The 24,563-nt window shown below is 27.6% G+C and overlaps 1 protein-coding gene across 1 annotated transcript; it reads right to left on the bottom strand.

Annotated features, from left to right (window-relative positions):
* Positions 1 to 13,292: 13,292 nt before the first annotated feature.
* LOC111276765 (patellin-3) lies at positions 13,293 to 16,041 on the bottom strand. The gene is made up of 4 exons (XM_022862557.2): positions 14,621 to 16,041; positions 14,399 to 14,523; positions 14,026 to 14,167; positions 13,293 to 13,931 (listed from the first exon to the last, which is right to left on the bottom strand). Exons 1-4 carry the CDS (start codon positions 15,932 to 15,934, stop codon positions 13,677 to 13,679), a joined length of 1,836 nt encoding a protein of 611 aa, XP_022718292.2. The 5' UTR covers positions 15,935 to 16,041; the 3' UTR covers positions 13,293 to 13,676.
* Positions 16,042 to 24,563: the final 8,522 nt, after the last annotated feature.

The following is a 24,563-nucleotide window of genomic DNA, read 5'->3' as shown; positions in this document are numbered from 1 at the left end:
CGTTCTAGAGACTATGATTTTTTTTTGTTTATGTTTGTTTAGTTTTTTTTTTTTTTTGGGTTTTGGGTTTTTTGACAAAAAAATAGTTTTTTTGTTTAGTCGAACTTTTTTTTTCTTTTAATTTGGTTTCTTTCATTTTTACAATGTGTTTCTTGGATGGCTTTTTTTTGCTTTTTTTTTTGTTCTATTTATAGAGCTAAATGAATATCAAAATCTCATAAAATCTAGAGTTTTGTTAAACTTTAGCATCCTAGATTTGGTCGACCGTTAGAGTGGTTGTCGATGACTGTCAGGGTAACTGCCGACAATTGACAATGTGGCTGCCAGTAGTGATCAAACAAGGTACAAGAAAAAAATAAAAAAAAATAATAATAAACAAAATGGGTGTTTACAATCTATATTGTTTTTTATGATATCAAAACCCTCTTATTGTTGTTGTTTAATGAGTTTGATCATGTGTTTTGAGTTTAGTAAAAAAATTCATCAAGGATTAAGCTTGATCAAGTATTTATAAAAGGCTAATCTAGTATATAAAAAGTGTTTTGGATTGAATGTTGTAAGATATTCTTCAAGAAAATACTTTGAAGCATAAAGTGGATGGAGTTCATCTTGAAGTAAAAGCCAGTGATTAAAAATAAAAAGGAACAACCTTTAAAGATTGTTTAATCAAGTAAAATTGATTTGAAAAAGCAACTGAAAGAAAATGGAGCAAGAAAAGACTAAGGAAAACGTAATATTGCTATGGCATTTGACTACCTTGCAGTTACCTTACAACTACCTAAGAGAAATTTCAAAACAGAAGCAAAAAGTGTTAAGCCATTTGATTGCCGCATTTGGCATCCAACCATCTAAGACATTTTTTGAAATAGAATATCATTAAAGCACAAAGCATTCGATTACCTGCATTTATCATTCGACTGCTCGAGTGTTTTTTCACTCTAAAATGTTCATCAAAACCACAATAATTGACTACCCAAGAAAGGCATATGACTACCTAATGCCCAACTGGAGGAAATCATGCTCCAATAGCTCTATTTTCATTTTTGGCAAGTGATCTTCAATTTTCATTACTCAAATCAATTCTCCAACGACTAGAAAGTGTCTCTCTTTTATAAGTCCATCTCAAATAGCTAAAGAACAACAAAATGAATTGAGCAAAAAAAAAAATCAAAGAATTATTTTCAAAAAGGTCAAAGAATTTCTTTGTAAAAAGTCAAGAGCTTTCATTCATATCTTTTATGTGAAATTTTATAATGAGATTTATTTATGCAATCTGATCTTTGGCTAATCATAAAACTATTATTATTTATTTGAAAGTGTAGGGAGCACTTTGGTTTTGAGTGTAAAAATAGCACACGTGTTGGGATTTATAATATTATCTTTGAGCATAGGATAGCTAAGTTTTATAGAAGCTTGATGAAAGTTACAATTTCACTATATAGTGGACTTTAAAATCCTTGGCAAGGCTTGTTAAGGTAGTGAATGTAAGTCAAGGAAGGTTAAACCACTATACATCATTGTGCACCATCTTCTTCCCTAACCTTTCTAGATGAAATCTACATCTTGCTTTTATCTCTGCACTTAAAGCACTTAAAGTTTTCAATCTTTATTTTATTTGTATAAAGTGTTACTCATTAACTCTAGCATATGCTACTTAGGACTACTGAGTGGTATTAAAGCCAGTCTCTTATTTTTATAAACTTAACATCCTCGAAAGAGATCCAAATAGAGTTAACAAGTGCTAGTGTGATTTTTGCAAGAGGACAATCTATTAACTGATCACCTTTGTTTCATGGAAAAAATAGCCAACGTTGGCATTTAAGGATGTCCATATACATTAGAGTTTGTAACTACGTTATGTGGGATGTAATTACTAATGGTTTATGCATTCCAACAAAGATTTATCAAATTGATGAAAAAATGCCTAAAGAAATATGCGATTAGACTAAAAAATAAATAAGAAGAAGGTAGACCAACTTCAAGGCAATGGATACTCTTCCCTGTACCTTAAATCCCACTTAATTCAACAACGTTTCTAGTTGTTTAATAACAAAAAAAAAAAATTTAATTAGAAAAAGATTATAGAGAAACAAGAAAGAATAATTCAATTGAAGAAATGTCTTATTCAACTAGTGACAACACAAATAATGATGTTGTCATAAATGAAAGCTAATTTTTAAGTTAAGGTGAATTATGTCTTATGGATGATGATAAAAATGCAATAACATCTTCCCAAATTCAATATTTTAAACCTATTGACTCATATTATGATGAATTAGAAAGTAAACATAAAAATCTTTTTAGGGATTTTCAAAAGCTTAGTCATAGTTGTAGCGCTTATAAAAAAGAAATTGCATCACTCAAATTAGATTTGAAAAATGCTAGAAAAAAAGTATAATATAGTTAAATGGTACTCGTTATCGTTGAGTTCACTTGTCAATGCGGCAACAATGATTATTTGTTTCAAGTCTTTAATCTATAGAGTTTTAACGTTAAAATGCGTGACATAGCTTTTCAAAGTTTTATTCCGCCCTTGGTGAATTGACATCAAGCTTAAGGTCATTTTTTTTGCTTTTTGCCTACTCATAAATCTGGACAAGAACGAGTGGTTGAGCTCATTGAATGTAGTGATTGAGCTCAACTCCAGGCTGTTACACTAGGACTGAGCTACACCTTTTAATGTAGTGGCTAGACCTTTACACATTAGAGCCCTGTCTATCCCCTGCATCATATGTTAATTCTATAAAGTTTCAATTGATCAAAGGGGTCGGAAGTATCATTGTATGTCTTCAAAGTTAACATTTTAAATCATTTGGGTGGCATGGTTTTATCAATTTTTTCAGTAAAGGGTGAGGTCTTTAGGAACTTGAGCTCATCCTCAAATGTCACTGCTTTCATTTTCAACTCTTTTTTCATGGCTTGCATATAAGCTTCCAAATCTCTGTTTGGTTGAAATTCAAGGTCTGTTTGTTTGGATTTTTGGGTTATGGTATGTGTGGAATTATGGCTGGGGTGGTGATGAGTTGGTTTTGTATGTTCTTTTTCTCTAGAAGTCAAGAAGGCTTTTGCCTTTTCCTAGCTCGATTGTCCGACAATAGCTTCTCGATCGGTATGATTAAGTCTAACATTTTTAAAATTTATGATAGGGTTATAGTTTGCAGTATCTATTGGGGAGCTTGTATTTGTTTTGTTAATGCTTGAAATTGTTCCATGGTCGATCCCGCCTATTGTTGAGCTGGACGGACATAATGTTGGCTAAAATATGTTTCTGTTTTAGTCGGGGCGGCTGCCTCTCTTTTCTCTAAAGTTTTTTTTTTTGTGGCATTATTTTATGCTCGACTAATACGAGATCCCCTACCTGACATGCCAAATGTTGGTGCCACACTTCAACTTGAGGGTATTCCTATAAATGCAGATGAAAATGACGGTTAGAGGCAAAGGCAGAAGGTGTTCATTGCATTTGTACTTCGACACGTAAGTTAGTAAAAATCAAGTTGACAAGAAACTAAGAATGAAAGAGAGAAAAGTAAGTGGGATGAACTTGTCTTCATTGTACCTGAGTTTTCATACTTATAAGTAATCTGAAGGGGACTATAAGGGAAGAATTAGGATAGGGTCGAGCTAAGGTGGCACTGACCATGTCAGGTCAACAGAAATGACAAAGATACCTTTAGTTGTCTATTAAAGGCTTTAGAGGGAAAAAATTACTATATCTTTTTTAGCATCAAATGCCCTTAACAGTAGTGAATGTAAGTCAAGGAGGGCTAAACCACTATACATCATCGTGCATCATCTTCTTCTCCAACCTTACTAGATGAAATCTACACCTTGCTTTTATCCTTACATTTAAAGCACTTGAAGTTTTCAATCTTCATTTTATTTGTATAAAATGTTATTCACCACCTCTAGCACATTCTACTTAGGACCAACGAGTGGTTTTAGAGCTAGTCTCTTGTTTTTATAAACTTAACATCCTCAAAAGTGATCCAAATGGAGTTAACAAGTGCTAGTGTGATTTTTGCAAGAGGACAATCTATTGATTGGTCACCTTTGTTTGGTGGAGAAAATTGTCAATGTTGGCATTTAAGGATGTCTATATGCATTAGAGTTTGTAACTATGATATATGGGATGTAATTATTGATGGTCTTTACATTCCAACAAAGATTTATCAAATCGATGAAAAAGTGCCTAAAGAAAGATGCGATTGGACTAAAAAATAAACAACAAGAGTGTAGACCAACTTCAAGGAAATGAATACTCTTCCTTGTGCCTTGAATCCCATTTAATTCAACAATGTTTCTAGTTGTTTAATAACAAAAAAAAGTTTGGAAAAATTAGAAAAAGATTATGGAGAAGCAAGAAAGAATGATTCAATTGAAGAAATGTCTTGTTCAACTAGTGACAACACAAATAAAGATGTTGTCGCAAATGAGAGCCAATTTTCAAGTCAAGGTGAATTATGTCTTATGGATGATGATAAAAATGTAACATCTTCCCAATCTCAATATTCTAAACCTATTGACTCATATTATGATTAATTAGAAACTAAATATGAAAATCTTCTTAGGGATTTTCAAAAGCTTAGTCATAGTTGTAGAGCTTATAAAAAAGAAATTACATCACTCACATTAGATTTGGAAAATGCTAGAAAAAAAGTATAATATAGTTAAAGAAAATAGAAATATTTTACAAAATAGTAAAAACTTTCAAAATCCAAAATTAAAACTCTTAATTTAGAATTAGAGAGCAAGAATAAAGAGTTACAAAATGCTCAAAATAAAAATTCTGCTCTTAAATTTTCACTTAAAGAGAATTCAAAACAGAGCACTAATGTGCATCCTAGAGTTAGGAAAATATTTTTTTCAAACAGGGGTAGAAATTTTAATTCCTCATATCACTGTTATATAGGTAGTAAAAAGGGTCATGTCTCATATGATTGTTATTATAGAAATAATGATCTTCCCAAGATTAAAAGAGTTTGGGATCCAAAGGATACCATGTATTGACTAACCCCCAATGACCCATCAAGGTGTAGGTACCTATTTCTTCAAAATGAAATTCTATGTTTGCAGGTTGAGCCAGAGCTAAAGGTACAATGATTGAAATGAATAGTTCAACCAAGAAAGAGAACAAGCCATGACTTTTGGATAGTGGCTGTACAAGACACATTAACGGGCTTGAAAGCTTATGGAAGGAGCTTAATAACGAGAGAAAAAGAAGTGTAACATCTGATAACACTTCTCTATTTCATAATTCAAAATGAATAATCTATTTAATGTTTAAAGCATGATTGAGCATTAGTGAATTGATGGCAAAGGATATAGAGAATGTTCTTGTATCACATATACTTGATTATTGATCTTCATCAAGTCTTACTAATATATTTTGTTTGGAAAATTGATATTGCATAGGAAGCATGAACTTAAGATTGAGAATGTATTCATGAATCATTCCTCTTTGTTGCTATATAGTACTATTTGATCATGCTTATGGCTTAAAATATTTCTTGAAAAATTTTTGCTCATATTGAATATATGCTTCTTAAAACAAAATTATTTTTGATAAATATTTTATTTGACAAAATTTTCTAATCTTGAAATGATTTTGAAAAATCTATACATATTTTTTTAATAAATATTTGTTTGATATAATTTTCTAGTCTTGAAACAATTTTTGAAAAACCTATACATATATTTTTTTAATGGGATTAATGCTATACCAAGAACGGTAGTTTTAATATTGATGCATGCTTTTAAAAATTCGTAGAAGACTCCTGCTTTAATATTTCAGATGAGGATTCTGAATCAGTCTTTTCCTTTGATATTAATATTTTAGATGATAATCTTGAATCAGTACTTTCGTTTGATAATAAACAGATTCCAAGGTCATATTCCACGATTGAAGTTTAAAGAAAGCAGGTGATGTTTTGGAAGCGTGCAATTCATGCATCCAATAAAGAATGGGTTCCCGGGGAATTAAAAGGAAAAGTATAAATTGTTTATCCATGACGTTAGATTGTTGAATGCCTTAGCCCTTTAGCTTTTACAATTAATCAATTCACTCAATTTCAGACAATGACATTAGAAATATTACATCCTTCTTTATCTGCCAAGTGTTTGATGATTTGATTATATATTTGCAGATTTGAGCGGCTGATGCATACCTATCGTGACCCGTCCAGTGAGATAATGTATTGGCTTTTTCTTCTTATTTTTGTCTAAGATTTTTTAATGTTCAATAATCATTTTAAATCTCATTTAATTTAAAATTAAATTGAATCAAATTTTTAAATTCTCTTAAATTTATTTTTTTCATTCATAAAACTTAAAACTTAAACTCTGATTAAGAAGAATTGAATTTTTTTATCACTGGATCTAATAAATGTTGATAATGTATTGACTTTTGGTAGTGGATAAGGGTGCTTACTACTACGGGGAAGAGAAGTAGACTTTGTCAAATATAGTAATCTTACCAATTTTGAATTACAACTCATTTTTTATAAGTTTTGTTTTATTTTTATCTCTTATTAGCTATATTATCTCTTTAATAATAGCATACGTCCATTAGTTTATATGGTTTTTTAATGTAAGTCAATACCAATCAAAATCTAATACAATTTTTTTATGAGTTATGATCCATTTGAATAGATGATAAATTTAATTATAATGAAATTAAAATTAACGTTGATAGTATGATTAAATATTATAACAATAAAATAAAAATAAATTATAAAAATATATCTTTGACTCAAATATAATAATAAAGATAAAATTAAATATGATAGTCTACTATTATAATTAAAAATTCTGTTACTTCTTAATTTATACTAAATTAATCAACTTAGAACCTTCCCCTTTCATTTTCCTACTAAGGGAGCAAGTGTTATCCAAATACATCCCATAAAACATATGAAAATAAAAATTCTTCTTGGATTTCGATTAGATATGTTCAATGATTGGGTCATTCGTTTAAATTTAAAAATTTATTTAAATTTTGAGAGAATTTGGATAAAAAATTAAAACTGAGCTTAGATATAATTTTTAAATCCATTTAAATTTCGAGTTAGACCTTTAATAAAAAATTTAAAACTTAAGCTTGATTTGACCTAATCCAACTTCACATATATATAATTTTTTTATTTTAATATATATGTAAATTATATATAAATTAATTCACATATATATAAATTAAAAATAAAAATTATATATATTTTACTAAATTTAATTTTTATTTTTATATTATTTAATTTAATTTTATATATATAATTTTTATTTTTAATTTTTATACATTAAATTTAATTTAATCATACTTTTTAAAATCTCATTACATAAATTGAATTTAACAAATAGATTTGAGTTTTTTTTAATTTAGACGAATTTAAAAAATTTTGAAATTTAAAATTTTCAGCCGAATCAAATTTAAATAAGTATATAAATTATTAACATTAAATATGAATTCAGTTCTAATCCAATCTAAACTCTGCCTGACTCAACTTAACCTGATTTAATTTATGAACACCTTTAATTGCGAAGCAATGAAATCTAAACCCACCCTCAATCCCGACCAAAATCGGTTTAAAACTTTGGGTTAATACGGTGTTGATGTAAAACTCGATAAAAACTATCGGTTGATCAAGTCGTTTGCTTATCGGGCCAACATAAGAATCGGACTTGTCCGATGATCATATCACTCGACTGATTGGTTTGGTACTAGCTGGCTTAGCCCAATTTAATAAATATGGTTTAAAATGTCAATTTAATAACTATGGGGAAAATAAAATTTGATAAAATAAAAATAAATAAAAATAAAAGTATGGTGAATTCAAAATTATTACTATTTGCTATCATATAAAAATACATTCATAAGAGAGGAAATAAAATTTTTATAATTATTACAAAGAAAAATAAATTATAATTTTTCCCCTGATTTTAAGTTAAATTTTCAAAATCAAAAGCAAAAATGAGAATTTATTTCATTCCTAAAAATTTTATATATTTTTTTAATTAATACATTTTAGCATGGTAACAAAAAAAAATCTGGACCTATTACCCTAAGTTGTATTTCTCTTACAAAATTTGATCAAGGGACCATATTGACACTATTTCAAACTATAATGGAATAATTTAAAACTTAAAACTCAAATAAAAAGATTGGGAGTATAAATATAATTTCTCCCAACTCAAATATTATACTTAAAAGGTTATTTCAAGCCAACCCTTAATTTTTAACTAGAGGTCGCAAACATGTAGGTTTAGGTGGGCTCGAGATTGGTCATTTCAAAGTTTTAGTTATGTCAAATTCGAATTATTTCGAGTTTTAATTATTTTAAATTTAAATCATTAATTTTAAAGTTGAATCTTTTTTAGATTTGTCTCAGGCTTGAGTTCTGATTAATTATATTATTTTTTTAAATTCTATGAATGATGTATTCATTTCAATATGCTTTTTGAATTAAGGTTAAAATCAAGTTCAGGTTTGAGATTTCAGGTTCAAGCAATTTTAGGTTCAGGTTTTTTGAAGATTGGGTAATTTCAAGATCGGGTTTCCTCTTGTTAGGATCTTTAACCTTTTTGTCAAATCAAATTTCAACAGATTCAAGTTTTTTGGACGAATTTTTCAAATTCGGATTCATTGTACCGTGACTAGTAGTACATAGTCATATCCCTTGCACGTGAATGTATACTTTCTTAAATATGTGTTATTTCTACAAGGAAGGAACGCCAAGAAAAGCTCCTGGATTCAAGGCTGATTTTATTTCCAGCAGCTCCCAAATCTCGTTTTTGACGTTATATGCGACGTTTGCACCAATAATGACGCAATATTGCAGAATACATGCCAGGCCTCTGACGATTTACTTTATTTGCTTTGAGGAAAATTAACCAATCATCTGCAAAACATAAATGTGTTTGTTGAGGATATCTTCTAGTAAGTTTGACCCCTAACAAAACATCCGCTTGGGCTTCATTGGATCATCCTTGAGAGGACACCCACAACAAATAAGAACAAATATGGTAATAGGAGATCACCCTGTCTAAGACCTCTAGTAGGGTAGGATCTAGTTGTTGGTTTTCCATTTAGCACTGAAGAATAGGAAACTGTTCTAACACACTCCACGATCAATCCAACCCAAGTTTTATCAAAACCAAGCTTACCCTATACAGCTTCTAAGGAATCCCATTCTACTCGATCCTAAGCCTTGTTCATATCTAATTTCATTGCCACTTCATACTTGTTCCCCCTTCCCCTTATTTTCAAATAGTGAAACATCTCCTGTGCTATTACTATATTATCATGGATCTGCCTATTAGCCACAAAAGCATTTTGATTTTCAGTAATGAGCTATCCTAGTAAAGGCTGCATCGTAAAGGCTTCATCCAATTCACCTTTACCTGTGAAATCACCTTATAGAGAAATTGCATAAGCTAATGCGTCTAAATATGAAACCAATTCCGGACCTTTTAGCTTAGGAATCAAAACCACGGCTATGTAGTTTACCTCTCCTGACATCCTCCCTGTTTCAAAAAAATTTAAATCAACTCAAACCATATCTTCTTCTATGATACTCAAAATTTTTTGGCAAAACATTCCATTAAACTCATATGGACCTGGAGCCTTATTAGCCCCAAGCTGGGAAACAGCCTATGTTACTTCTTCAATAATTCTGCTTACTAACCTTTCATTTATCTTATCATTCACTAGTTTAGGAACATTTTCAATAACATTAAACCTTATAACTATCCCATTTTCATCAGCTACCCATTCACCATTCTCTCCTTTTAATCTTAAGATCTTATTTTTTCTTCTTCTCTGCATTGTCATATGATGAAAGAACTTGGTATTTTTGCCTCCCATAGACAGCCACTTGACTCTCTCTTTGATGCAAGTAGTACCTCTCTTTTTTATCCCAAGCCTCTTTTTGCTTGCCTTCTATCAATTTCATCTTCTCAAAATCTTCCGCTGAAACCACATTCTTTCAAGTTCACCTACCTCCTTCATCAACTCTTCAACTTGCCCCCTATTATTTGTTTTTTCCTTTCTACTCCACTCATTTATTAACCTTCTGCAATTTTTAAGTTTCTGGACCACTGATATACCTTGGATCCTCCAAACTTTGCGTTCCACCCTTTTTGTAATTAAATGTACACAATTAAATCTGTACGAATAAGATATGTAAATATAAAATATAAAAGTTACATAATTTAAAATTTTAATAATAATTATATATGAGTTTAATCAAAAAATATATCTTGTATTTTTATATTAATATAAATTATAAAATATAATTTTTATGTAAAATATAATAAAAAATATAAATTTTAATATTTTATATGACACGAATACTTAAATCATCAAATTTAATTATAATTTTTTTCAACAATCAATTATATTATTTAATTATTTAATTGATTATATAAACATAATAACTTATTATGATTATGATTTCAAAAAAGAAATAGTAGACATTTTGAATTATTTATAACCAACATGATAGCCACCCAAATTTTAAGGACTACAATTGCCATATACTCTAATTATATAACACAATTTCTGCATTTGGTATTGAAACTTGAATCACGATTATTGAAATTTAAAATTCAATATTTTAAACAAACAAAGTAGCGTTGGTTGAATTTAATATTTTCAATATAAAAAATTAGTACCTAAACCATATAAAACTTTTAATTTTAGAAAAAAATTCATAGTAAAAATTATTTGCAAGTTTTGGGCTGGTAGTAGTTAAGCGCCTCGAGACGATTTTTCAGCCCTATTAGTAGCGAGTAGCGACAAGGCTATGAGTATCATCGTAGCATCATTTTTCACGTGATTTGACAAAGACCATGTGGAATGCGATGGCTGAATTATGTTAATAGGGATAAAACCCCCAAGTGAATTCACAGGACCACCGTTTGGGACCTTTTGGAAGCACAAATATCTCACGAAAAAATAATCTCATCATTTAGCTTCATATCTTGGCTTTTTCACCACGAATCTCCATCATGATATCATCTCACCCCGCTTTTTTGACAAATATTAACGGTGGGTCTCTACTCTCTACTCCTCTTTAAAAAAAAAAAAATTTATTATTATCATGAATAATTTTAAATTATAATAAAATATTTAATATAATATTTAAATTTTAAAAATTTTTAATTTGATATTTTAATTATAAATTTATTAATTAATATAATATTAATTTTTTATGTAATTAATTTTAAATGATAATATATAATAAATAAATAATTTTATAAGTATTAAATTAATTAATAAATTTATAATTTAGATATTATAATAATGTTTTGTACAAAGAAATAAAGAATACTTTGATTGCATTATTAAAAAAGCTAGAATGAAATAAACGATTAGTAGTGGAAAACCTCAACGGTGATAATCAATTATGATTTGGGAGCAATTAAGAATTTTTAATTAAGGTAGTGGGGGGTATGATTAGAAACCAAACCATGTTCTCTGTCCCATGAAAAGAATCAAATGACACGAGTAAAAGCACTTGGGGCCGACACATACGATGCAAAGACGGCAATACCCAGAACGGCTGCAAACAGAAATGCTATAAGGGGACCCACCCTTTTTTACTTTCTCCCAAAGTGCTCGACAGATTTACCTTTGTTTTCCTTTCTAACAAGTTTTTAATCCAACCAAAATTAGAGATGAAAAAAAAAAATCGAAAATGATTGATTTAGTTTAAGTTGATTTTTTTTTTTTATTTTGTTTGTGTTAAAGTCATAAATTAAATGTATATATTAAGTTTCAATTAAATTTTAAATTAAAAAAAATAAAATTAATTGAATTATATATTTTTATTAATTTTTATATTTTTAAAATTTTTTTAAAATAAAAATAATTATTTTATATATAAATATATTTAAATGATATATAAAAATATAAAAATTGATAGATCAAACCGAATTCATATGATTTAATTTAAATCAAATCAATTTTAAAAAAATTGATTTAGATTCGAATAAAATTTTAAAAATTCATAATATTAATTATTATCTAAAAAAATTAAATCGAATCAAATCTGATTCAATATAAATCGTTATCATCTCTACCCAAAATTCTTCTATCCTAATAATTATTTTGTTGAAAAAAAAATTATGTTGTAAACTTTTTTGACTTCCCGATTTTTAAAGTTTAGTTCTAATGATATATTAATTAAAGTGATTAATTTATAGAGAAATCATTCACTCTCGATTATATATAATAAGATAACTTGGTACCAAAATAATATAAAAAATATAATAACAATAAAATTTAAAATTTTAATAAAAATTGTAAATTAATTTAGTAAAAAAATGTGCTTTGTTTTTAAAATGTTAATACAAATTTAACATAATAATTTTTCGTGTTTTATATATATCTAATATAATATAAATATTATATAAATACATAAATTATTAAATTTACTTTGTATAAATGGTAATTAAAATATTAAACCGGGCAGATTAGTTTGCCCTGGCATTGTAATTGTAACCATGATCAACATAGAATTCTGTCTGTTCCCTTGGCCCATTTCTTTCCCTATAAACTTTATTCCATCCCAAGCCAACCTTTTATTGTAACTTTGATGATTACCTCCGAAGGGAATCTGGAATTGCCAACTATGATTCACATTTCATACCTAACAGTTGCATTTTCACAAGAAAAGATGCCCCTAAATCACGCTTTCATGTAAAGACAATCAAGAGAACGGCCCTCCCCCGCAATTGAATATTCTTTCCTGTTTAAGGATTACATTTGATTTTCCATTAGTCCAGTTGGTATATTACATTTAATTTTCTCTATTCTGAAAATAAAATTAGCCTAGATTAATTTTAAAAGGTTAATCCAACTGATTAAAAAAAAAAAAAAAGAACTCTCTGGATGTTTGTGGATAATTTGGATAATTATTTCATGTATTATACAAAAATTATATATTATGTTTAATTGATAAAAAATAAAAAAATATTTTTTATTTTTATTATTTATTATTATCATCGTATTTGTTTTGTCAATGGATTTAATACCAAAACATGATAAAACACGATACATTTGCATTTAAAAATAATTTTTCGTTCCGTAATACAATTGTTTTTGTTGGTTAATGCACCTAAACTTATGAAGGCTAATGCACTCTTAAAATCTCGTGAAAAAATTAAATCCAATTAAAATTAGAAATAATTTGACTACATTATCAATAATATATATTACATTGGATTGAAAAGACAAAAAAAAAACAAAGAGGACCTTCCTTTTAGATCTTCACAATACTTTAAAGGGAAAAACAACAAAGTTGATAACAAATTATTAATGAACATAGAACAAGAGATAATACACCAACAAATTTACACAAACTTTACAGGTAATAACAATTCCTTTTCACATTACACACATGTCCATCCCCTGTTCATATTTTCCTCTCTTTTTCTTCAATGATACCCAGAATCACAGTATACATTCAAGACCAAATAAGCAAAATCCCAATAAACTAATAGAAAAAAATATATTAAAATAAATCCCAAGACTCTAAATTTATAAATTAAATTTTCAACAAAAACTAAAAGAAAGCTTGTAGTATATAAAAAAAAAAAGAACACTTCTTATTCTGCCATAAGCATTGTCTTCTACTTTTTGACAGGAAATTCAAGCCCCACCAGAAGGAATTGATTATTGAAGCTTAATCAGAATAAGGCTTCACCTTGGACCTATAGAGAAACTTCTTCTTCTTTGAGGTTTGGTTATCAATGGTGAGAACAACTTTGCCAGGCTCACCGGTCTTGAAGCTATCAGAGATCACTGCTTCATCAGCTGGACCAACTTTCCTTGTCTTTGATACAATCACAGTATATCCATCTTCAGCACTTGGCACAAACTCAGCTCCATAATTGACATCCCATCCCACAACTCGGAGCTCCCAAACTAAATTGCATTTCTGCTAATTCATCAACCAAATATTGTTCATATATTATATATAAATGGATTATTACATTGATATTTAATGAAAGATCCAAATGTTCTCATCTTACCTCAGTTAGAGGAAGTTCAACAGTGTGCTTAGTTGCGGGCTTGATTGTAACCTCTATGACAGCATCAGCAACCGAAAATTCTTGTTCACCCTCCCTGTTCAGTCCACCATACTGAACTGGGACTTGTTCAGGAGCAATATATCTATTTATTCCAAAAAAGAGTACCGTGTGAAAAATAATAGAGAGAGGGGATTTATGATTAGAAAAAGGAATCAAAGGAATCATTCATCTTTGATCAAACAGCACAATAATATAAAACAAAATAATGTCTAGAGAGATCTATGACTATGAGTGCTCAATTAGAAATAAATATAGATTCTTATTCATGGGCAAGCAAATAAAAAAAGGACTGAAATTATTAGAGTCTGCTTACCTGAAGAGAGTCTCAGCAGATTTGGCTGGACCTGCAAACACAAACTTGCTCTTGGTTCTCTGAGTTAGGAAAGGGCTAATCATCCTATTGAAGGCCAAGTACCACCATGGAACATTGATGAACACCTTCAAAATCCAAAACCACCATTGAATTATTTTAAATTTTAACATATAATAAAAATATTAAAATTCTTTTCTTTTATATTTGACAAGTTGCGTGTACCTGTTTAGCTACAAACTCAGGATAGTTATCTTGAAGCAAGTTAAGTGCCTGATTGGTGGCCTGCCTGAGCTCCTTTTTGGTAGGTCCAGGAGAATTCTTGAGATCATTGACCTGAACCATGGTACAGATACCACTAGGACTGAAGTCCAGCTTCCTAATACTCTTTTCCAAGAATTGAATCCTCCACCTCAAGAACTTGGATCGTTTTTCCTCATCGGCAAAAGTATTCTGATACAACTCTTTCTTTCGGAATTCCCCATACACGTTGTAGCAGATAGGATGACCTTCCTTATCGAACCCATGCATAAAAACCACTTTCTCCAATTCATTTCCAAGATCCTCATCAAGCAAGCCTTCAATTCCAAACTCCTTTCGCCAGCGAGCAGTGTTCTTGATCATAATAAATGCATCTTTTACTTTGAAATCCCTTGCCCTCAAGAATTTCAACAGGATCACATCGCTCCTTTCGTCAGCAAGAAGCGGAATTCCCCATATAGACACCTCTTCGGGTGGAGGTGGAGGAACTTCAGCTTCTTTTGGCTCCTCTGGTAAAGGAGCTACCTCTACTTCTTTGGAACCAGAAGCCTCCCCCTCCTGTTTCTCCGATGGTGGAGGGGCAGAGACTGCTACTACAGATTCCGCAATAGCCTCCACGGTCTTGGCGCCATCATCGTCGACAGTTGTCACTGTCTCAACCACCTGTGTTTCCACCACCACCGTCTCAACAGCTGGTGCCTCGGTTGGTGGTGGAGTTTTCTCTTCTTCTTTGACTTCAACAGGGGAGGGTGCTTCAACCTCGACTTTCTCAGACGTTTCGGCCTTTTCTTCAATTTCAGCAGCAGCAGCAGCAGGTTTGTCTTCCTCTTTTTCTTCTTTCTTCTCTTCCTCCTTCTTTTCTTCTTTCTTTTCCTCCACTAACGGCTTTTCTTCTTCTTTGGCCGGTGGGGGTGGAGCAGTGAATTCATGCTTGTTAAGAGCTTCTTGAATAAGTTGTTTAAGCTCTTCAAGAGCCTTCTTTTGTGGCTCAGGAAGTTCACCAACTATATTGGTTTCTTCTTTGAAAGAAACCGACTGAGTAATCTTAGTTTCCTTTTCTTCAACCTTAGGCTTCTCAACTTCAACAGATTCAACCTCAGCTTCTTTCTCTTTAACTACAGCAGCTGCCGGCTTTTCGGGTGCCTCAGGCTCTGGCTCGGGAGCAGGCGGTGGTGGCTCTTTCTCTGTAACTTCGGGCTTCTCAACCACCACTTCCTCAGCTGGCGCCGCCGCCGCCGCTGCTGCTGCTGCTTCCGGCTTTTGAGTCTCCTCAGCCATGGATGTAAGACGATGATCTGTAAAGGAACAAGAGAAAGAGAGCGTTTAAACAGAATCTAAGGGAGAATTATGAGAAAAGAATGATGATGAGAGATAGTATTAGTTTCAAGAGAGAAGAAGAGGAGAGAGGGTTTAAAATGACGAGTGACTGGAAGAAATGGAGTAGACGTTTGTTGGAGATGGAGAAAACCAGTCTGTCAGACCCGTTTGCCAGCTGTTATGCCACTTTGTTAGTGGACCCCACTCCCTCTCTCCTCTTCTCTTGCTTCTAATTTCAAACCGCTATCCTTGCCACTACTTCCTGCTTCCCTAATTTGACTATTTTTATTTTATTTTTATTTCTTTGCAATTTGCTGCCTTCCCACCCCCTCCGTTCACCCCATCGTGCCATATATTTTCTCTTCTTTTCATTATGAAATTTTTAATTTTAAATATTTGGAATGAAAATAATTTTTTTTAATTTTTAATTTACTCCTTACTTTTTTATCTTATTATTTATTTAATTAAAAAAACTATACATATAAACTCTTCGATCTCATAATCTATAAATATAAACTTTAAAATATGTTAAATAATTCAAAAAATAATCAACAAACGAAAATAAATTTTGAATATTACTAAAAATAAAACGAAAGAATAAATTTTTTTTCACTTTTCTGATAAAAAAAATTAATCGAAATTTTGATAAGTAATTACGACATGTGAGAAATCAGTGGCAAGAAAAGAATGCAGAGCAAGCTTTGTTTAACGTCAATTTCTTCTAGACATTAATTTTTGACCTTACCAACGCCCTTAACCTTATCTCTAAAGATTCATGTTGCCATGCTCATCTTAATCTACTGAATATTTTAATTTTTAAGCCCGTCAACTCTCTTTTTTTTAATGGTTTTTTAAAAATACTTACATAAATTAATTAAATTAAAATTTTGAATTTTACATGTTTATCTTTAGATTATCAATTACTAATTTTTTTTTTATATTTTACAATATTATTAAAATAATCATACTAATGTAGAAAAATGCAGTGAATCACAATGAAAGGTAATACTTTCATTTTTTAAATCCCACGTCAAACGTCTCAGTTGAGGTTTTCAAAATGCAAAATTTCAAATTCTAGTCACTTCGATGTTTCCTTGAAACCATATCCAATGAATCACAAATTCTTTACAAATTTGATTAGTATTTTAATTTTATATACTAAATTATATGTACTATTTACCAAAACGTAAAGTGCCTTTTATTTGAGTTTTAATTTTATTTTTAATCTTCAAATTATTTCATTAAATCCCAACATTTTTAAAAATATATCAATATTTCCTCCCATCATATTTTGTTATAAAAAATATTAAAAAAATGCAGAAATTCCAAATCAAACTAATAGATATAGAATTATTTTTTTAATAAATAAAAGATCACAATCTAACAATCAAAAAATCACAAAATTTTAAAATTCAAAATTTAAAATTATTAAATAACACCTCTTAAAAATAAATTCCATCAATTTAAACTCTATGTTCAATGATAATTTTTGTTACCGTACAAAAAATATTTTTTAATTCATGTCGTGGTCTTTAAGAAAGTTTTATATCTTATTCTTAAAGGAATTATGTACATTTGTCTACATTTAAGATGTTTAACCGCAGCTCTTCCCGAACCCTTCACTAAATTATGCGGGTATTTCGTCTGTTTTTTTTTTTTTTTTTTTTTAAATTAAAGTATTTGGTTTGATTTATAAAAATTCATTTTATCACAAAAGAAAATGTAAAGCACTTGTCTTTTGAAATTTTGAGATTTTTAGCTTAAGAAATAGGAAGCACGTTTAAGTTTTCTGATGGAATTAAAAATTAAAATTCTTTTAAAAAAATATTGATTTTAGCCGATAAGACTTTCATTTAAGGATAAAAAGGTTTTAAAATCTTAAAATTTTAAATTCAAATTTTATTATGTATAAGTTTAATTTAATTTTATATTAATTTATTTAAATATGTCTTTAATTATTTAATAATTTTTTCTGTAGGAGAAAATTTTAATTATTATTAGAATTTCATAAAAAAAATTGATTCTATGATAACGAATAATAATTAACGAGATTTTTTTATATTTTCAATTTATTCTTGAATGATTCATAAACTTTGTGTAGAGTGTATAAATACATTCATCTTTATTTAGTTTATTTTTTATTTTTCAGATTTATAAGAACTTCTACTTATTTACAATTTTTAGGTAAATGCAAAATTTATTTTATTTCAAAATAACACAAGGATTTATTTATCTATTTCTTAAAATTTAAAATTTATTATTTGGGTTTGATAAATTTCGATCTTTAATTTTGTTTATTAATTAAAGAATAAAAAAACAATCAAATAAGTTTTTTAAGTACCACCCAGCTTTTACATTAAAAATTTTCAAACCCTATTTTAATTTTTTTACAGTACTTTTTGAATATTGTTCCTCAAACAAACACTTCCTAGAAAAGTACTAAGCCGCCCAAACAGAGCATTCCTAGAAAATCTCAATTTCGTTTCAAAATAGTTTCCAAACAATGGGCTTCGATGGGATAAGCCTTTCGTACCTTCGAATCAATGGGCGGCATAATCTTAAGATAAATCAAATGACATATTAGAAACTGTCTTTGAACAACAAATTAAAATTTTTAATTTTAAAAGCCGTAATTGTTTTTTATAAAAATATTAGAAACCGCTTTGCACGTAACGTTGATGTTGTTTTATATTAAAAAAAAAAAAAGAAAACGAAATATTTTCTTTTGTACTTATGACTTATCACTTTCTAACTGAATTTTTGTATAAAATATAAATCTTCAGAAAAAAACCAAGATTTATTTATTCATTCCTCAACAAAAGAATCCAATATAACAAAATATTACATGATGACAGACCTGTCAATAAGAAAAAAATCACAGGACCCAATTTCTCGTTGGACCACCCCCGACAGCGCATTACAACAATGTCTCTGGTTTTGCCACGCGTTAAGCCCTGCAAACAGGCTGTCATTTGATCACAACAATTTTAATTTTTTTAAAAAATAATTTTCTTCTTTTGAAATTTCTTATGATACCTTGACACGATCGCCTCCTTTTGAAAAAAAAGCCAGACGAAAAAAAAAAAAAAAGATTGAAATTAGTGGACCCACAATCGCCCAAGGGTTTTCTTGCTTCGTAAAGCAACCGAAAGCTGTTGGTTGGTTTTTCTTTGCTGCCCCTTTCTTTTGTTCTGAATTTTAAAATCAAATTTGTGTTTTGTTTTCTTGTTATTTAAAATAAGTAATAATAATCTACCGTTTGCATTGAGGAAAAGACAAAATTAGGGCTAAAATGGGTAGAAAACATAGTAACGTGTTAGGGCAATTGTTGTGTCGGGACCAGCTAAGTACATGAAGGCTAAATGCTTGGTTTTGGAATTGGATTCATTTGCATAGGCTTATTACAAAACATAGTGTGTCGGAGATCCTAGGAATGTTCCACTCAACTCAACCCGTAGGACACATGACACAACACTTGACGGTTGCCAAAACAGCTGGCATTGTTCCGTTTTTTCTTTGTCATATTTGCATCATCATTAGCAACCCAGTGTAGCTTCGCCTTTTTAATAAATTAGAAAATATAAAATAAATTAGATTTAATAATTTATATATTCATATTTTATAAAATATTAAAATTTATATATTTATATTATATTTTATATAAAAAATTATATATTATAATTTATATCAATATAAAATATAAAAATATTTTTTTATTTTTATTAAAATCATTTATAATTATTATTAAAATGCTATATCATGTTACTTTCATATTTTTTTTTATTATATTTATGCCATATTATTATTACATATTTTAAATTATCAAATTTAAAATAAATTACAATCAATGATCCCATAGAAAAGTTACAATTTTCTTCTTAAACTTCTAATTTTGTTTTTGAAATAATTTTTTTATTAAAATAAACTTTACTTTAAAAATATAAAAAAATTATAAGCAGTAAATTTAAATTTTTAAAATTTAAAAAATAATTATATAGATCAAATTAAATTTTAAATTTTTTATTGGTTTTTAACTCAACATAATCCAAGTATTAAACAATCGGTCGATGACACGCTATTTTTTTTTTGGGTCAAATGGTGTGTGTTAGTTAATACCTTTTTAAAAAAATTATTAGTTAATATTAGGGATATAAATAATACAATAATACTCATAAATCATTTAAATTTAACTCAATAAGATTCGATTCAAATAAAATTCGAATTCGATAAAATTATAAATACATTAATACATTAATACTCATAAGTTATTCAAATTCGAACTCAAATAAGATTTGATTTAAATAAAACTCGAATTCGACAAAATTATTATTAAGTTGAGCTTGAATAACTTGATTTAATAATCAAACTAAGTTCGAACATTTTTATATCTTGTTCGAGTAGCTTTCGAACCTAATTAAGTTTTTATATTTTAATATATTTTTAAAATTTTAATTAATAAAATATTTTGAGCTCAAAATCGAGTATAAATAATTGAAAATTTATCAAATATAAGTTCGATTTTATTTTTACATGTTAATCAAGCTTAATCGAGCAAGTTTGAGTAGCTCGATTTTTATATCGAGTTAAGCTCAAATTAAAAAAAAATATATAATCAAATTCGAGCCATATTTCGAGTTTCAAATTTCAACTCGAATTTGAATTCAAATTTAATATTATATCGGATCGAACTCGATCAATTACACTTTTAATTAATAATTTTTAAAAATTAAATAAAAATTTTAAAAAGTTTATTGCAAACACAAAACTCTATTTACCCATTATTTCATATTTTGGTTTAAAATTTTAAATTGAATTTAAAAATTATAAATATAAAGATTAAATAAATTGTTTAATATTAAGTGATCTCATTACATATTTAATTGATCATGTATGTTGTTAGCTATTAGTTAACAGCTAAGTTGACGGGCCAAAAAATATTTTAGTTAAAATGCTAACAATACAAACTATAGGGATGAATATGGTATTAAGAGTTAAATTTTGGAGACTGATACAGGCAAATTTTACTAAAATAAAATGCTACAACCTAAATCGATCCCGAATGCCCCAATTCTATATCCTTGACAGCTTATTATATGTAGGTTTTTTTTTTTTTTTTTTTTCCTTTCTTTCTTTCTTGGCAATCATTAAATATTATCCAGCTTTCTTCCTCCACTTACAACATTTTTTATATTTGAACTTTGAAAAATGTATGAATTGATATATATTTAAAAATAAAATGTATTATTTGTATCTTAAAATTATAAATTACGTATCATATTAATTTAAATTATTGTATTATTTATTTATATTGTATCTAACCGGTATAATTTTATTATATATATTATTTGTTAAATAAAACTATTAAATATTTTGTAAAAACATTATGTGGATATCATGTAGATGTAGTGTGACAAATAATAATTAATCATTTTAAATAATTTTTACGGTTAAAGTAAAAAATATATTTTTAATTTATATTAAAAAAATATTGATAATATATATGATGAACACATAATTTAATAATATTTATCAAATATCACATATATAAGCTCACATGATTAATGAAATTAAAGTTTAAATTAATCTGATATATAATTTAAAAATATATAATACAAATTGAATATTTTATTTTCTACATATCATTTTATATATTTTTCTCAAAATTAAAATACTTAAACGGCTTTATATGTGGTTGCCTTTCTCGGTTATTATTTTTACTTTTGGTGTTGCCGTAAGTTATTTTTAATCAATGAATCTGTGTCACTCTTCTAAGGAGACGTTGCGAATTACATATTTGTATATTTCTAGTCAATGAATCTAGTAGATAGAAAATGAATTTTTAGCAATCATATTTTGCAATTATTAAAAAAATCGTTTTAAATTTTCATTATGCATGCAACAATTTTTTTTTTAATAATTGTTACTTATTTAATTTTTATATTTTATACAATAATAATTTTTTCTGTTCCAAATTCCTATAAAATAGTAATAATAAAAAAATTATTATGAAATCTTATTATGTTTTTAACGTTTTATACATTGACAAAAATAATTGTTAAAAATCTATATTATTTTCTTAATGACGAAAAATATTGTTAATATTAAAATGAGAATAATACTAATATGTAGAAAAAAAAATTTATGGACAAACTTATATAATTAAGAACTGAAGATAGAAAAAAAAAATAGTTTCACGTTAAGTTAAAAAATAATTAGAGGATCTATGAAAAATTAAAAAAAAACAAAGTTTGAGGAAAAAATAGAAATTAAAACAAGCAAAACAAAAGAAGCTCAATTCACAACGTCTTTCTTTCTTCTTCCCCTTTCACAGGTGAATTCCACCCATCAACTTATGTAATTGTTGAATCAATTACTAATTTATTTGGTTTGTCTGATTATTTTGGTCACTTTTTTTTTTTTTTGGATAGAGAAAATATATGACGTTTTTCCCACAAAGATACGTTGAAATACCAAAAAAAAAAAATTTTAAATTTAAATTTGGGCATTAATTTTATGTATAAGTATAATTTTTAAAATTTTTTGTTTATAACAATTTTATTTGTAATAACTTTCAAAAGATTTGATCTTTTATTATTTTATTATGAATTTGACAAATTGTGCATAATTTTAGAATTTTTTATCAATTTGATAGGGGATGTAAAGGGTAAGTTGCGAATTTTTACCTTTCATATCTTTTGAAAATTTCTTAATTATTAAGTCAAAGAAGCTAAGATAATTTTAAATATTTTTAAATATTTTTTTATTCAAATATATATATATATATATACACGTGTATGTGTGAATTTGTTAGAGAATTAAATTTTTTTAATAAAAAATATATATCACTTTCACAATTAATATACCTAATTTGATTTTATTAGAAGCAACAGAATACGTGAATTTGGAAATTATGATATGTGTTGACAGGTAAGCTCCAACTAACATCCATCATCAATTGTCAAATACGTAATCGTAAATCAATAGAAACCAGAGAATACTAGAATTCCACCAATTTTTTCTTTCTTTTTTTTTTTTTTTTTTGGTATTTTGTTTGTAATCTGAATATGTGAATCTCTTTGCAATCTTTTCCATGTTAGATTTCGGAGAACACAGCTGAATTTGAGAAACATTCGAATATAGCTTCAAGAGACAACCTTAGGTATATATATAAAGATATATATTTATATTTATATAAAAGAGGTCGAATAGGTAATTATATTATTTTTATAAAAAAAATTGTAATTTGAAAATAAAAAAAATTATAGATATTAAAATTAAAATTTTAAATTTTTTATAAAAAAATCATAATTTAAAAATAAAACATTTATAGATATTAAGTTTTAAATTTTAAATCTATTAAACTTCGAATTTCACAATAATTAAGTTTATTAATTAATTCAGTGAATTTGTTTATAGATAACTAAAGCAACAAAAACTTATTATATACAATTTCTTATAATGTCAGTCATATGGAAATGTATAAGAAAAATATTTTGGATTAAAAAAAAAAAAATCTTTGAGTACACAAAGAACCCATTATTTTTAAAGATATTCTTGATGAAGTAGAAAGCTAAGTATGAAATGAGATGAAAAAATTTCTAATTACAGAATTCAAAATTGAGGAAGTTCACATAACAATCAAACAAACTAATTTTACACCAGATATTATGTGGGTGAAATATAAGAAAATTTAGATAATTAAGATAAATATTAAAAGAATAAAAAATTATATCATATAGTTATCTTGAAATGTAAAAGAGAAAAAAAAAATGTAGAATAACTACATATACTGGGTTTTAAAATGAAAAAAAAAAAGAAAAAAGAAGTGATTATTTCAATCTTTTGTCAAAAAAAAAAAAAAACTAAATTATTAATATGATCTTATAATATATATTTATATATATTATAATTAATTAATTTAAAAGCTTTCTTCCTACTTGTGAATCTCGTGATGCGTTTACCTTCTTACATAATATATTAGTAAAATAATGAGATTTTAAATTTAAATTTTATTACACGTGAGTTTAATTCATATTTATATTAAATTTATATAATTATATTTTGATTTATCGATTTGTTTGATTATTCAATATTTTTTTATATATAGATATAATATTTAATTATAATTATAATTTTTCTAAAAAAAAATTGTAAGTAACTTATAAAATGCACCATATTTTTTAACTTCAAGTTGTTGGTGCAAATTTTTTTGAGCAAATGTTGCGATACAAAGTTAATCAATCGACACCAACAAGTTGTTATTTAAAATTGAAGATTTCGATTTCCAACTTCAATCATAATTGTTTTCGCTCTTGTTACCTATATGGTAAGGGATGAGGAATACGAAGTTTCCAACAAGATTAACTAAATTAATCTGAAAGTGAAAGTGCTGAAAACAAAATAATTGCTGAAAAATAATAATAATAATAAAAAAAGAAAACATGAAAGCTGAAGATAAATGTTTAGATTTGATTTGTAGAACTCGTTCTTCTTCTTGAAAAGTTGTATTTATACTTGGTTAATTTGCAACTCTAATTCAGCTGCCATGTAAAAAATGGTTGCAGCGGTAACCAGTTGACAAACTTCCTCT

This window comes from Durio zibethinus, chromosome 7 (genome assembly GCF_047325235.1).
Source record: "Durio zibethinus cultivar Kanyao isolate XHJ-2024 chromosome 7, ASM4732523v1, whole genome shotgun sequence".
Taxonomy (NCBI): Eukaryota; Viridiplantae; Streptophyta; class Magnoliopsida; order Malvales; family Malvaceae; genus Durio; species Durio zibethinus.
This window is presented reverse-complemented; position numbering and strand designations above follow the sequence as displayed.

Bases quoted from the DNA above. Each gene is read 5' to 3' on its own strand.
- LOC111276765 (XM_022862557.2), bottom strand. From the start codon at position 15,934: ATGGCTGAGGAGACTCAAAAGCCGGAAGCAGCAGCAGCAGCGGCGGCG. The intron at 14,524-14,620 runs GTACACGCAACT...TGGATTTTGAAG, and splicing joins CTGAGTTTGTAGCTAAACAG to GTGTTCATCAATGTTCCATG. The intron at 14,168-14,398 runs GTAAGCAGACTC...TGGAATAAATAG, and splicing joins TCTGCTGAGACTCTCTTCAG to ATATATTGCTCCTGAACAAG.